This window comes from Corvus hawaiiensis, chromosome 2, assembly GCF_020740725.1.
Source record: "Corvus hawaiiensis isolate bCorHaw1 chromosome 2, bCorHaw1.pri.cur, whole genome shotgun sequence".
Taxonomy (NCBI): domain Eukaryota; kingdom Metazoa; phylum Chordata; class Aves; order Passeriformes; family Corvidae; genus Corvus; species Corvus hawaiiensis.
The window spans coordinates 89,424,806-89,439,342 of record NC_063214.1 but is presented as its reverse complement, the minus strand read 5'-3'; the positions used below and the strand labels follow the sequence as shown (position 1 = coordinate 89,439,342).

At 47.3% G+C, this 14,537-nt stretch overlaps 1 protein-coding gene across 1 annotated transcript; it reads left to right on the top strand.

Moving 5' to 3' along the window:
- Positions 1–7,311: 7,311 nt before the first annotated feature.
- CHST7 (carbohydrate sulfotransferase 7) lies at positions 7,312–14,463 on the top strand. Its single transcript, XM_048324685.1, has one exon. The coding sequence runs from the start codon at positions 7,660–7,662 to the stop codon at positions 9,061–9,063; it is 1,404 nt and encodes a 467-aa protein (XP_048180642.1). The 5' UTR covers positions 7,312–7,659; the 3' UTR covers positions 9,064–14,463.
- Positions 14,464–14,537: the final 74 nt, after the last annotated feature.

Here is a 14,537-nt window from a genome sequence, read left to right as displayed (position 1 = left end):
GATTTGTATCTTGTATTAGATTGGTTAGTGACAATTAGAATATTCAGTACAGAAGATGATTTATTGTATTGTAACCAGGACTTCGGACATTCCTCACTTCCACTTCTATTCTTGCTCTTACTCTTGCTCTTACACTCTCTCTCTCTCACCCGTTTACTCTCTTGCTCTCTTGGGCCTGCTCAGAGCTGAGTCTACCAGCTCTGAGCAGTGCCCCAATACCCACGCCCTTTACAATAAACCGACTGTGTCCCAAGACCTGCCTATAGAGATCTCTCGTCTCCATCCGTCACCGTCTACGTCCGGCCGTCCCGACTGGACCCCAGAACCCCCGTAACCTACAGTCTGGCGCCCACCGTGACTGCCGAGCCCACACCCGTAACCTACACTAATTAACAGCATAACAAGCCCAGAGAGGACTTCTTCATTAATAACCAGTAATGACAGGCAGAGAGTTAAACTGGTTGCCAGAAGTTCCAGGAACACAGGAATTTCCCATAATCAATACCTTTTTGCCTGCTAACATTTTCCTCGTGAAAGTTAAATAAACTGGCACAAGCATATACAAGAGTAATTTTCAAGTGAATTATACATTCTGGCATTTGTCTTTCTTCCATACAGGCACAGTAATGTCTCCTGCGAATAATTTGAAGAAACTATTCAGAAATTCTGAACTTGGAAAATTATCTTTAGAAAACTTGATGGGACATATTTATAAAGTAGGTGCAATGATTGAGCACTCAGCATTTTCGTTTGCATATGCCAGTACATATTTGCACATATGACTGAAGTGAATAAAAAGACAGATAGATACTCAGTCTAAAAATTATATTCTGTACATGAAAGCATTGCCTTAGGAAGCTGCAGGAGAATTGCAAGTATTTTGTTACAATAGCTATCAGTGTGGTTACTTCGGGGAAAAAAAAAACCCTGTTAAAAATAGGTCTTAAATTTTCTAGTTCATTTCTTCGCTTGAGTGAACTGTGAAAGAATTAGTTCCCTAATTATGCCAACACAATGGCTTAACTTGTTGAGTTGCAAAAGCTTGCTGTTAATCAGCATCTCTAATGCAGTAATAGTAAGCCTGTGACAATGAGAGAAAACAGAAAAAGATTCACAGTCCCTGCCATTAAAAACTATTATTTCCCACACATTTTAGTATAGAGGCAGTTCTTGTACTCAAAACTGTGAGACCCCAAACACATTACCATAGGAATAATTTTGCTTTGGTAGCTACTGTTAATTGCCAGGCAGTGTGATGGAGGTGCTGGCTATTGGTGTAGTTAAGTGTTTCTGGGCTGTGAAAGAACTGTCTTTCTGCTAATGGGACAACAGAGCCCACTCTACAGGGGAGAGGTTTAAAGTCTCCAGATTAGAGTCATCCTTGGCGGCATTTAGGAAGACTCGAGTTATATTAGCACTGAGTTGGATCACGGAATAGATGCTTCTTTCTTTCATTGCTGCTGATTTATCTGAATTTACACTGTTGTAAATAACAGACTTCCTTCTGAGCTTCCTCTTGAACCTCAACAAATTCATAAGCTTGCTTTGCTCTGCTTTCCACCTCCTGCACTTTCTTATTACATTTTCTAGTAGCATTTTCTATCATCTTCAATGATGGCATTAGCTTCCTTTCTTAGAGGAAGTTAGAGGAGCTCACAAGATCACTGATGACATGTTTTAAATTTAAAAAAACCCCAAACCTTCCTGCTTCCTTTTTTTTTTTTTTTTTTTTTTTTTTTGCCATTTCAATACTCAGGTCTCACATTCTTGGGAAGACACAGACAATCCCTACTCTGACAATTACAGTGTAGTATATTAGTTATCTCTTAATTTTTAAATAAATCAAAAGCAGAAATAAAACATCTCTGCTTCTCTTGGGTGCAGAAGAGCTCCCCTAGCTAGGTACCCATCAGGCTGCAGCTGGTTCAGCAATACTGAACTGGGCTATCAAGCATCCCTTAGCCCAAACACAGGCTGCAGTGCTGAATTTGGCTTAATCTGAACACCTTCTCAGCTCACTCTCTGTGTCCAGCTCTTATGTCAGGAAGCAGAGAGCAGCAGCATGCCTAACTTTCCATCTTTACCAGTTCTCAGGAATAACTGGAGAAATTTGGGAGAGAAGGGAGCAATGCATCCCCTCCCTTCCAACTCCACATATGCTATTGGTGCCCAAACTCGACTGCCAGCTCCCCTCAGTCTGAGGGGTACAGAGGAATCTCAGCCTTTCTGCTGCCCCTGCTCTTTTGCAGAGACATTGGGTGGTATGAGCTGCATGGTGAGTATGTGATTGTATTAACCAAAACCTGACACTGTACAGAATCACAGAATATGCTGAGCTGGAAGGGACCCTCAAGGATCATTGAGTCCAGCTCCTGGCCCTGCACAGCACCATCCCCAAGAGTCCCATCATGTGCCTGAGAGTGTTGTCCAAATGGTTCTTGAACTCTGTCAGGCTGGTGCTGTGACAACTTCCCTGGGGAGCTGTTCCAGTGCCCAACCACCCTCTGGGTGAAGAACCTTTTCCTAATATCTAAACTAAACCTCCCATGGCACAACTTCAGGCCGTTCCCTCAGGCTGTGTCACTGTTCACCACAGAGAAGAGATCAGTGCCTGCTCCTCCTCTTCACCTCATGAGGAAGTTGTAGACTGCCATGAGGCCTCCCCTCAGTCTCCTCCTCTTCAGGCTGAACAGACCAAGTGCTCTTAGCCACTCCTCATATGGCATCCCCTCGAGGCCCTTCACCATCTTTGTTGCCCTCCTTTGGATGCTCTCTAATATTTTAATATCTTTCTTATATTGCAGCACCCAAAACTACACACAATATTCAAGGTGAGGCCACCCCAGTGCAGAGCAGAGCAGGACAATCCCCTCCCTTGCCTGGTTGGTGATGCTGTGCCTGATGTTCCCCAGGACATAGTTGGCCCTCCTGGCTGCCAGGGCACACTGATGGCTCATGTTCAACTTGATCAGGACCTCCAGGTCCCTTTCCATGGTGCTGCTTTCCAGCATCTCATTCCTCAGTCTGTCCATACATTCTGCCCCATCCCAGGTGCAGAATCTGGCACTTTCACTTGTTGAACTTCATACTGTAGGTGATTGCTCAGCCCTCTGATTTGTTGAAGTCTCTCTGCAGGGCCTCCCTGTCTTTGAGGGAGGCAAGAGCTGCTCCCAGTTTTGTATTGTCTGTGAACCTGCTCAGTATCCCTTCCAGTCCTGCATCCAAGCCCTTTATGAAGATGTTGAAGAGCACAGAACCTAAGGTAGAGCCCTGCAGAACCCCACTAGTGACAGGTCACCAGTCTCATGTCACCCCATTCACTGTAACCCTTTCTGCCTGACCCGTGAGCCAGTTGCTCACCCATCCCATGATGTGTCTATCCAGCTGTGTGCTGGACATTCTGTCCAGAAGGATACTGTGAGAGACAGTAGCAAAAGTTTTACTGAAATCCAAAAAAGATTACATCAGCTGGCTTCCCTTGATCAACTGAGTGGGTTACCTTGTCATAAAAGGAAATCAGCTTTGATAAGCAGGACTTTCCTCTCATGAAGCCGTGCTGGCTGTGACCAATAACTGTACACCTGGCTTCTCTCAAATCAGCCCACAGAGAAACTCAGAGGTTTGGACTTGTGCCAGTGTAATGATCAGGAGTACATAGACAAGGTAGTTAAGAACCCCACAGTTCTCCTGCATCATTTTTTTTGTTTTCCTTGCAGGTGCTCAAGAGTGACATCAGGTGTACATGCAGAAAGTTGAATTGCTACCTTCTGAATGTGGCTTTGCATCTGAAGCTGCTTCAACCCTACTGCTTGCCAGCCCTGGATTAGAAGTCTACTCTGCTTTTGTCTTACTTTACACTTTCTTCAGATCCTCTAAATTTCCACTGAGTCTCTCAGAATTTCTGTGGCATTTTTGACCTTTTACAGGTCCTCAATCTCTGTTCCACTTTGGGGGAAAACTATACTGCAAAAAGTCCCTTCTGCATCAGCCATCTCACCTGGACCAGCTTCTCCCTCCCTTTATTCTCAATGTTTCCTTTCTGAAATGTGAGCTACTAAGTCTGGTCCCATATGCGGAACATGTTGTGTTGCACATGTTGGAACATCTGACGACAAAGTAACTTCAAAAATAAGGACATTTGTCCCAGCTTCTTGGCTCCTGGAAGGTTTTTAAGCTGCTACTAACCACGGACTTCCTCTTGGCTGAAGCCTGTGAGTGACAACATGTGCAAGCAGAGAGCTCATTAACAGTCAGGATGTTTGAGGGTGGTGCTTCTTGTGCAAAGCATATTTAATTTTATCAGCAAATCAAGCTATTTTTAGTCACAAAGTACTCTATGAAAATGACAAGAGCATGCGAGAGCTGAAAGATTGCGAGATATAGAGGCAACTATTTCTATTTTGAAGCCTCTGCTGAGAAGATAAAAATTATTGAGGCTGAAATGCTGCATTCCAGCATTTACTGTCTCTCTTGACAGTAGAAGCACCGTGGGAGACAGAAAAAAAAAAAAAAGTTAGAGAGATAATACACAGGAAGCCAATGTTATGTTATATTAAAAACAGCCAGTACTTACAGTGGCAAGCTTGGAAACTAGAAAGGAAATACTGCAATACTAAACTATGCAGAACATGTTATACCTATATTCTTTCCCCTTCTCTTTACAAAATAATATTAGGCATAGAATTATCACCAAAAAAATGGCAGGAGCTAGATGCCAAATGGCCAGACTACTTCACAGATCAATGAAGAAGAAGCTGGCTGTCTCCCTTGGGCACAGAACTGTCCTGATCTCAGAAGGAGATGCAGATCATTTGTATAAGTAAGTGGTGTATCTTTATGGTTTACAGAAAACGCCTAAGTCGGGGAAAATCATCCCCCTTATCTGTGCTGAAGAGAGAACACAGTACAGAACTGAAAATCAAGAAAAGAGAAAGCTGATCTCTTCCCACTCTATTCAGACCAGCAGTCCTCTCCCCAATGCTCAAATTAGGTAGTTCTTGTGAAGTAGGTACTTCCTTCAGGAAGGTTGGAGCTCAACGATTACAAGTCTAGCTCAGGCACCTGCTGGGTGCAAAATGAATACCGGCTTTGCTGAAATCTCCTTGTGCCAAAAAAGCCCTAACCCAAAACAACTAAAGTAAACAGCCTAATCCTCTTGCAGTAGGGGAACCGTTACGAAGGTACAGAACAAAACATTTACAGTCATTCTTTTTTGATTTGATAATCTTTTAACAACTATGGTTTTACCTTTACTAAAATATGTAGCCTGTGGTAAAGTTACTTGCATCTTTCATTTTTTCTAGAACAGTTGCCACAGAAGTTTGTAGATCCATTGTCTGAAAAAAAAATCAGCGTAAGATGTACATAGTTTTATTTCTATGGGTTCACATTTGTCTGACAGTCTGTCTTACTCTGTGAGATGTTTCATTCTTTGCAAGACAGCTTTACTTCAGTTAGGCAAGTTTAAGACCTTGATTTTAGTACTCAGACCTAAGTATATGTCATAGAAACCAGTACAAAATTAGTTTAAAGTAACATGTCTTGTGGCATGGCTCCCTGTCCATCAGTGGTGCTGATGCTACTGCCAACTCCTTACAGAGGGAAAATCCTGGCATCTCAGAGTTATCCATTCTCATCAGCACTTCTCAGGATCCCACCTTGGTAAATCTACCCAAATTACTATTTTGCATGATGCCACATAAGTCAGCTACTCTGGAGAGTCTCAAAATACTAAGTATGCATGGGTTTTGGATGGGGAAGGGGTTTTTTTGGTAAGACTGTAACCTGATTTTGTGTGTTTTTATTCTGCCATCCTCCTTTTAAGGGTCTGGATGAAATCCTGGTATTACTGGGTCAGAGGTGAAACTTACATCGGTGAGTGTGAGATACTGATGTATCTTGGCGTTTAAAAATACAAGCAGTGAAATGTGTGTTGAGGCAGAATTTCCTTTCCAATGCTATAATTTCGACATTCTTCTGCTCAGGAGCTCACAAATCTTGTTTGGCACCATCTACTCACTCAGCACGCTATAAAGGGCAGGAAGCCCAGTCTTTAACACTTATTAACACGGGGCAAGTAAAGCATTAGCAAGCAGACTACTGGCTCACCACCTGGACAGAAGAGAAGCATGCTTTTTCTCTCTCACATTGATTTCTGCTCCTTGTACTTTGCCTGACAAATTCAAAATTAGATTATTATTTAATAACTAGACATCATATGTGCAGCATCTTCAGAGTGTGTATCGATATATCTGTACTACAGATGGAGCATTTTTAGAATCCATGTAATAGTGGGTTGTTTCTGCTCTCTGTTGCATGTGGTGTCATTGACAAAGGCTGTGTCATGTGTCTAACCACAGGTGCATATATACCACACAGACTCCTCTGGGAGTCAAAGTGTCACACGCCAAGGGCAAGAATTGTGTTATCCTCTCTGAATTTCACCCTGCACACCATACTCAAATATTAGTAGTGTTTTACAGAGGATGCCACCTATTGCCTAGAGGTCAGGACAGTCAGCAGCTCCCACTACACCATCAGCAGGACAGGGAGCTCACTTTCCTGACAGCTGGATGCCTCAACCAGGAACATGGGATCATGGTCCATCTCCTTATGTGAGCATCTTCCAATGTCAGGCAGGGGCTGGGCTGGAGATTTTGAGACTGTACATTTTACTTTAAAGACCCGAAGTCAACATCTTGTTGACTTTCCACCCCCAAGGAGATTTCAACTAATCTTAGACATCTAAAAAACTAGAAGTCTAAGTTTGAACTGGTAAGTTTATGCTCCTACTGTAGTTAATAAAGAGAGCTATCAGGAAGACATCCATGATACAGATGTCCCTCAGTGGGTGCCCATTTCTTCCTACCAGCTGCAAAGGGTGACCCGCTCAGACAGATACGGAACTCAAGAGGTGTAAGAACTGGAACAATGAGTCACTATCGAGATGTCCGCATCGCAGCAGCACACACACGTAGACAAAAATGTGGCTGAGAAACCCCGCAGCTCTCTACAGCGCCGAACTGCAGCATTTCTGAAACTCACTGCAGATTTTAATAGCTGCCATTTACCCTAAAAATACATTTGCACCTCTTCTCTTTACTGTAGCGTCTTGCGTGTTCTTTCTCCGGAGCTCTGGTGAAGAGCAGGACCAACCACTCCTCCTCGGGACACCCTCGGCTGCTCGGTACCTGTCCCGACTAACACACCTCCTCTTCGCTGCGCCCCTTCCCGGGCGGGGGTGAGTGCCGCCGTACCGAACCCGCCCCTCCGGCCCTGCTCGGGGGGAGGGAGGAAGGGAGGGAGGGAGGCCGGGCGAGGGGCGGCCCGGAGCCCGGCGCAGCGGCACCGGGAGCAGCAGCAGCCCGCGCCCCGCCGCCGGCGGCTGCTCAAGCGGCGGCGGAGGCAGGTGCGGGCGCTTCCGCGTCGCGCTGCGAGGAAGAGCAGGAGGAGAAGGAGGAGGCGGCGGCGAGAGCGGGCGGGCGGCGCGGCCAGCGGCTCGGAGCCGGGCCGGCGTGCCCGTGGGCGTGCTCCCCGGCGGGGAGGACCGCCCGCCGCCCACATCCCCACCGCCGTCGCCGCTAACTTTGCTTGTCCGCAAAGAGCCACCCTCCGGCAGACAGAGGGTCGGCGGAGCCGGGGTCCGAGCCGGCCCCCGCGATGAAGGGCCGGCGACGGTGGCGAGGCGAACATCGCCGCTTCGCAGCGGTGCTGGTGCTGTACACGCTGCTGCTGCTCCTGCTGGTGCCCTACGCGCTGGACTACGGGGCCAGGCGCGGGCGAACAGACGAGGAGCCGCTGCTGCGGCGCTGCCCAAGCCTGGAGGAGGCGCTGAGTGAGTGGGGCTGGGAGCAGCGGCCGCCGCTGGACGAGGAAGAGGAGGAGGATGAGGCGGGCACGGCCGGGGTGGCGGGTAACGGCAGCGCGGGGACGACGGGGAAGCGGCACATCTACCTGCACGCTACCTGGCGAACGGGCTCCTCTTTCCTCGGGGAGCTCTTCAATCAGCACCCCGACGTCTTCTACCTGTACGAGCCCATGTGGCACCTTTGGCAGGCGCTCTACCCGGGGGACGCGCTGAGCCTACAGGGAGCCCTCCGCGACATGCTGCGCGCCCTCTTCCGATGCGACTTCTCCGTCCTGCGCCTCTACGCCGCCCCGTCCGGCCCCCGCGACCCGCTGGCCCCCGCCCCGCCCGCCGCCGCCAACCTCACCACGGCCAGCATCTTCGGCTGGCGGACCAACAAGGTGATCTGCTCGCCGCCGCTCTGCCCCGCCGCCCCGCGGCCCCGCGGGGAGATCGGGCTCGTCGACGGCGCCGCCTGCGAGGAGACGTGTCCGCCGCGGGCGCTGCGGGAGCTGGAGGCCGAGTGCCGCAAGTACCCGGTGGTGGTCATCAAGGACGTGCGGCTGCTGGAGCTGGGCGCGCTGCTGCCGCTGCTGCGGGAGCCCGGCCTCAACCTGCGGGTGGTGCAGCTCTTCCGCGACCCCCGCGCCGTCCACAACTCCCGGCTGAAGGCGCGGCAGGCGCTGCTGCGGGAGAGCGTCCAGGTGCTGCGCAGCCGCCACCGCGCCGAGCCGCGGGGCCCGGCCCGCCACCAGCAGCAGCATCTCCTGCTGCCGCCCGGGCTGCTGGGCGGCGGGCGGGCGCCGCAGCCGCAGCACCGCGCCGAGTTCTTCCTCGGCGGCGCGCTGGAGGTGATCTGCCAGGCTTGGCTCCGCGATCTCCTCCTGGCCCGGCGCGCCCCGGGCTGGCTCCGCCGCCGCTACACGCAGCTGCGCTACGAGGACCTGGTGCGAGAGCCCCGCGCCGAGCTGCGCCGCCTGCTGCGGTTCGCCGGGCTGACGGTGCCGCCCGCCCTGGAGAACTTCGTGCTCAACATGACCCGCGGCGCCGCCTACTCCTCCGACCGGCCCTTCCTCATCTCCGCCCGCGACGCGCGGGAGGCCGTTCACGCCTGGCGGGAGCGCCTGAGCCGCCAGCAGGTGCGGCAGGTTGAGGCGGCGTGCGGAGAGGCCATGAGCATTCTCGCCTACCCCCTCAGCGCCGGCGACGCCCGGTAGAGCCCGAGCCCCGCGTCCCGGACGGGCCCGAGGGCAGACGGACGGACGGACGGACGGACGGAGGGACGGGCGGGCGCCGTCGGGCAGAGCTGAGCGCGGGGGTCACCGCTGGCATGGTAGCCGCCCACTTGGTGGGCCGGGCGCTCCCTCGGGGGCAGCCCCGGCTGAGGGACACCCGCCTCGCCTCGGGTACAGGCAGCGCGGCAGGGTCCAGGCCCCCCGGCCCGCTGCGGCTTCAGTGTGGCTGTGTTCCTTCTGGGCTGCGTGGAGAGGGCAGGCGGGATGTTTTATTTACGAGAAGGGTTTGGTGAGAGGTGTCCTCCGAGTACGGCATCACTCTTGGAGCCCTTTCAGCGTGAAACCATGATTTGTGTACAAAGCACAGGTATGCTACAAACAAACTGCATGAAAATTTTAAAATCCCCCAGGTGAAGCCTCTCAGCAAGGAACTAGAGGGCCTGGAAGGTGCTCCTGTGAGAGCATTGCCCTTCTGGAGGTCTGAAGCATGCTGGCCTCTGTCCTACTGCTACTGAAACACAGGAGGCTTCTGTGAAGTCTCTGCAGAGGTCAGTGACCAGCCAGGACAGTGCCTGCTGCAGGGCAGGACTCAGCTCTCCTGCTCCAAACCTGCTCTGCAGGGTCTCTGCCCGTGTTGGTTGCTGGTGCTGTAGGGAGGGGGCTGAGGGAAGGGGAACCGTGTCCATCGTTCAGAGCAGCAGGGTAAGCAGTCGTGCAGAGAGGGTAAGCATTCACCTGCTTATGTGTTTTGAAGATGTTTATGGCAGAAATCTGCTTTTCTAAAGAAATCTGTAATTGTTTTGAAAGTAGGATTTTTTTTAATGTACATGTATTGATACACTTTGGTGATACTCATGTAAGATACAGGTGACTAATATATTTCTTTGGAACACATGTAGGGATGAATGAAACTGGAAGGCAAATGCTTGATATTTCTGTTTTGTTTTCTCTGTCAAATGAGAGAATCACTTTTCTTCCCTCGCTTCCGGGCTTGACACACTGTGCCGTGCATAGGGTCCTCCTGATCACATCCCTTCCAAACAATAACATCCTCTCAGCTGGCAACTCCTGGAAAAAAAGCAAATGTTTCCTAAGAGGCTAAGACAAATTAATAATGAAGTTCCCAAATAAAACCTTTTCTTAAAAAACAAACAAACAAATGAAACAAACAAAAAAAAACCCTGAAGTTTTATTTTGGATTTTAAAATTACATGTTCCTGCAGATATCCTGCAACTTATGTGAGAAGAGGGTGTGTATGTATCTGCGAGTACCTTTGTTTCTTAATTTCTTGATGTGGGGATAGAAGGTTCAGTTGTAATTTAGGGATGCAGTTTCATAACTTCATGGAGACTGCTTTTGAATCCATTACAGTCTGGTAGTCTTTAAATGGCCCCACAAGAGTGTACAGGATTATAGGGATGTTTACATGCAGTCCTCAAATACAAACCCAGAATATGAGTTTCAAATTGAGGATAATCCAGGATCAGGAAGAAAGTGGTATTTATATAAAGTGCTGAAAATAAAGGCAGTTCAAAGATGTTATCATGGAGGAGGTGTTTGAATTGCACTGTACGTTTTTGTGCTCTGAGTGTTATGCTGTACAGCATGTCAGTAAGTTAGGATGAACCTTCATTTATTTTAGCTCTTTTTTTTTTCCCTTTATCTTCCCATCTGAGAGTATGTTGGCACAAGAAGCAGGTTTCTTTCATTATCTGACAGGAAAATGTAGTCATAAAAATATTTTGGAACAAATCTATTCATTTCCCAGTAGCACACTTCATACAGTTTTGCATCCTTGGGCTTCTGCTTGAAGTAAGAATTACAGGGTCTCATTTTGTGCTGGAACAACCTTGTGTATTATCTAAGGATATTTCTGCGTTCTCTCACAGTGTCTGTGACACCAAAATTTGTCTCTGGGTGTTCCAGTGGCATTTAATAATGGTATTTGTAGAGATAGACAATACCTGTACTAATGCCTTGATAACCTATGTCAGGTAACCTATTTTGGAAGGCTTTTCTGGGACTACACCCAGCCTGGCTTGTACCGACAGGTTTGGAAAGAAAATAAGATTTTTGTGCATACCAAAAGATGATACGGTACTTATTTTCTTAAATCAGATGGGAGATTAAAATCCAGTATATCCTGTTTATTTGTTCTTAGCAAGTTGCAGTCACAGAATTGTCTGATGCAACTGTTAAGCATTCTCCTCACCTTGACAGGGAATCTCATCATGCTGTTTCAGGTGGTAAATATCTTTCATACGTTTTTCAAAATCCACACGTAGTTTCACTTAAATGGTTCATCATGATGAGGAAAGAAGTGTTGACATCTAGCTTAACTTGATTCTTATAGCTGGGAGGAAGTCCACTTATCGGAAATTATTTAGTCTTTTCTGAAGCTGTTTCCATGTTTGAGCTGCAAAGTGCTGAAAGGCCTAGAGGGGAAGCTGTGTGAGGAGCATCTGAGGGCACTTGGTTTGTTCAGTCTGGAGGAGACTGAGGGGAGACCTAATTGCAGTCTACAGCTTCCTGATGAGCTGAAGTGGAGGGACAGGCAGTGATCTCTTCTCTGTGGTGACCAGTGACAGGACCCAAGGGACTGGCCTGAAGTCCGGGGAGGTTCAGGTTGGATATTAGGAAAAGGTTCTTCACTCAGAGGGTGGTTGGGCACTGGAACAGCTCCTCAGGGAAGTGGTCACGGCACCAGCCTGATAGAGCTCAAGAAGTTTTTGGAAAATGCTCTGGGCACATTGTGTGATTCTTGGGGCTGTCCTGTGCAGGGCCAGGAGTTGGACTTTGATGATCCTTGTGGGTCTCTTCCAACTCAGGATATTCTACGATAGATGCATTTTCTGTATCAATAATTATTTCTGTCAACAAAAGTTGTTCACTAGCCTGATTGCTCCCCGTAAGTGATTATTTTAATTTTTTAATTTTTGTATAGTGTGAAAAGGGCTCCACTGGGCAAAGTGTACAAAATATAGCAAGTGCAATTTGTGATTTGTATTCAGTGCACCTGAGTTCATTATAAAACTCTTCTAAAAAAAGCATAGGGAATATCCAAAGCTGAGAAAGGAGCAAGTAGCCCAGAGTGACATCTTAGAACAGGATGTGCAAGAGCATATAAGGCTGGATGGCCATTGCTTAATTACTGATGGTGTGACATGTGCACTTCAGTCACTAGAAGGTTTTCCAAAATTCTCCTGCCCAAGGGGGACAACTAAGGCTCACCAACAAATGCATCCCATTTTTCTCTTCAGGGTGTTTTGGTGGCATTGGACAGCATCATTCAGGGTGCTTACAGCATGTATTTGGTCTTGAAACTCAGGCCTTAAAGAAAAAGCAAATGTACTGTCAAATGTTGCTGTTGGTATTTACCTGAAAAGACAGAAACAGGCCTGATTAGGATAACCAGCATGGAGTTTCAGTGGCAGAGATCTTTGGAAGCAACCAGAACTTGCTGTAAGCAGGCCACTCATAGTTAGACTGCATTTTGAGAGCAGCTGGACATTTATGGCTTGGGCATTTTGAAGTGAAGTCACTTTTCTACTGGCTGATGTAGAAAATTGAACTGTAACTGCTGTTTTAGAGCAGGGCATGGCATGGTAAGCAAGGGAAACAGTAAACACATTCTTACAGCCAACCTGAACTTGGAAGGCTTAGAGTGCAGGGCTGATCCGTAGAGTTTTAGTATTTCAGACTGAGATTGGTGAAAAGTACCTACTTGTGCTACATTACATACAATGAATTAACAAGTTTAATTTATTAAAAAGTCGTAGTGGGAAATGGGTATAAAACTGACAGATGCTCACAGGACATTTCTGTTGTCACACGTCCGACTTAAGGGAGGTAGAAGCTTGAGTACTGTAGTTATTCATAAAAGGCTGGGATATTTCCATGCCGTAATTGTTAATTGGTCTTCTACAACATCATATCTGTATTTAAATGGTTTCTTTCAGGGAGGCAAACTGTAGTGACATACTTGTGGGAAATGATCAAAATCCAGGGCCAAGAAATACTTAGCCCCTGCCTTATTTTTACTCCTTAGGATATTACTGATGGAGTCCTTGTAGATATCCACGGTACGTACTTGCATACTGCAGGTACAATAGAAATAGCTTAGTATCAGTTGCAGTATCTAACAGAAGTGTTAGAATGGTTGTAGAGTTACTTATTTCACAACTTAAGTATTGCATGAGTCATTTTAGCCCCCTCCCCCCATCAGTCTGGGCATCAAGAAAAGTCCTGAGTTTCTGCATTAAGTTCTCAGTATCACCACTTTCAGTAAAGCTCAATGATAAAAAAAACTGCAGAGTTTCTGGGTTTGTTATGGTAACAGAATTAAACAACTGAAACTCTGTGAGCCAGCAAGCCCGACAGCATGTTCTGTTCCTTTCTTGAACACAGAAAGCTGTCACTGGTACTCTCTGATGGTGCATGTCATTTCTCAGAGTCACCATGCAATCCATGCAGCACTGGCACTACCTTAGATGTTGTTTTGTCTTTCCTATTTAACTTGACATGACTCCTACGACCATGAAGAATGACATGGGAGAAATATGATTTGTCAAACCTTGCATTAGCAGTTTTCAGCACCCCACTGGCAGTGTGTGTGTGTGAGTGATGGGCCAGGTCCAGGCTGTCCTTCTCTTGGCTGTGGTTTAAAGAGATGAATGCGAGATCTAGACACATTGAGGTGGTGGGTTTCAGTGATGAAGGGGCCTGTTGTTTGTTGGTGAGACACATATCTGGCAGTCTCAGCTCTGAACAACAGGCTGGAAGCTGATTAACATTTTAGAACTTGCATTCTAGATATTGAGTACTGTGAAATTCTTGCTTCCAGCACTGAGATGTTAAATTCTGCTGCTAACTTAGGGCATCTGCAGTGCCATTTCTTGTTGCTGTTAAGTGGGAATCCAGTCTTTCCCTGGATTAAAAAAAAAGAAAGTTTTTCCAAACTTTTTGCCCGTTTCTAAATGTCCAGTTTTGCCAAACTTCAACTGTACATAGGCTGAAGCTTTTCATCATGGGCATAAGGTTTACGTCTCTTGAGGGAATTTCAGTCAAAACAGTGCATATTCTTTTGATCTTAGAATGTGGTGGTCTTTTGCCTGTGTTCAAATATTCTCAAAGATATTTCTTTGAAATCATTTGTCACTTCAGTGACTTTCGGGATAGGAACTCCAGTTTGGGTAGGGGAAATGACCTCTGTGTAGAGGATGTTCCCTGTGGGTTTTTTTTACCTCTGCTTTCTATTCTGATTTGGCCAAATATATTAATGTTTGTATAAAATGGATAGCACGTGTTCAGTAAAAGTGGTTTTGGTATGTGTGTGTATCTTTATTTTACACCAAATAAAAGCTGCATTGGTTTTATCTCCAGTGAGACTGTGCAAACCTCTTTCTTTCCCATAGAAAACTCAGTGTGGTACAAGATACACAGTGGGAATCAAAAC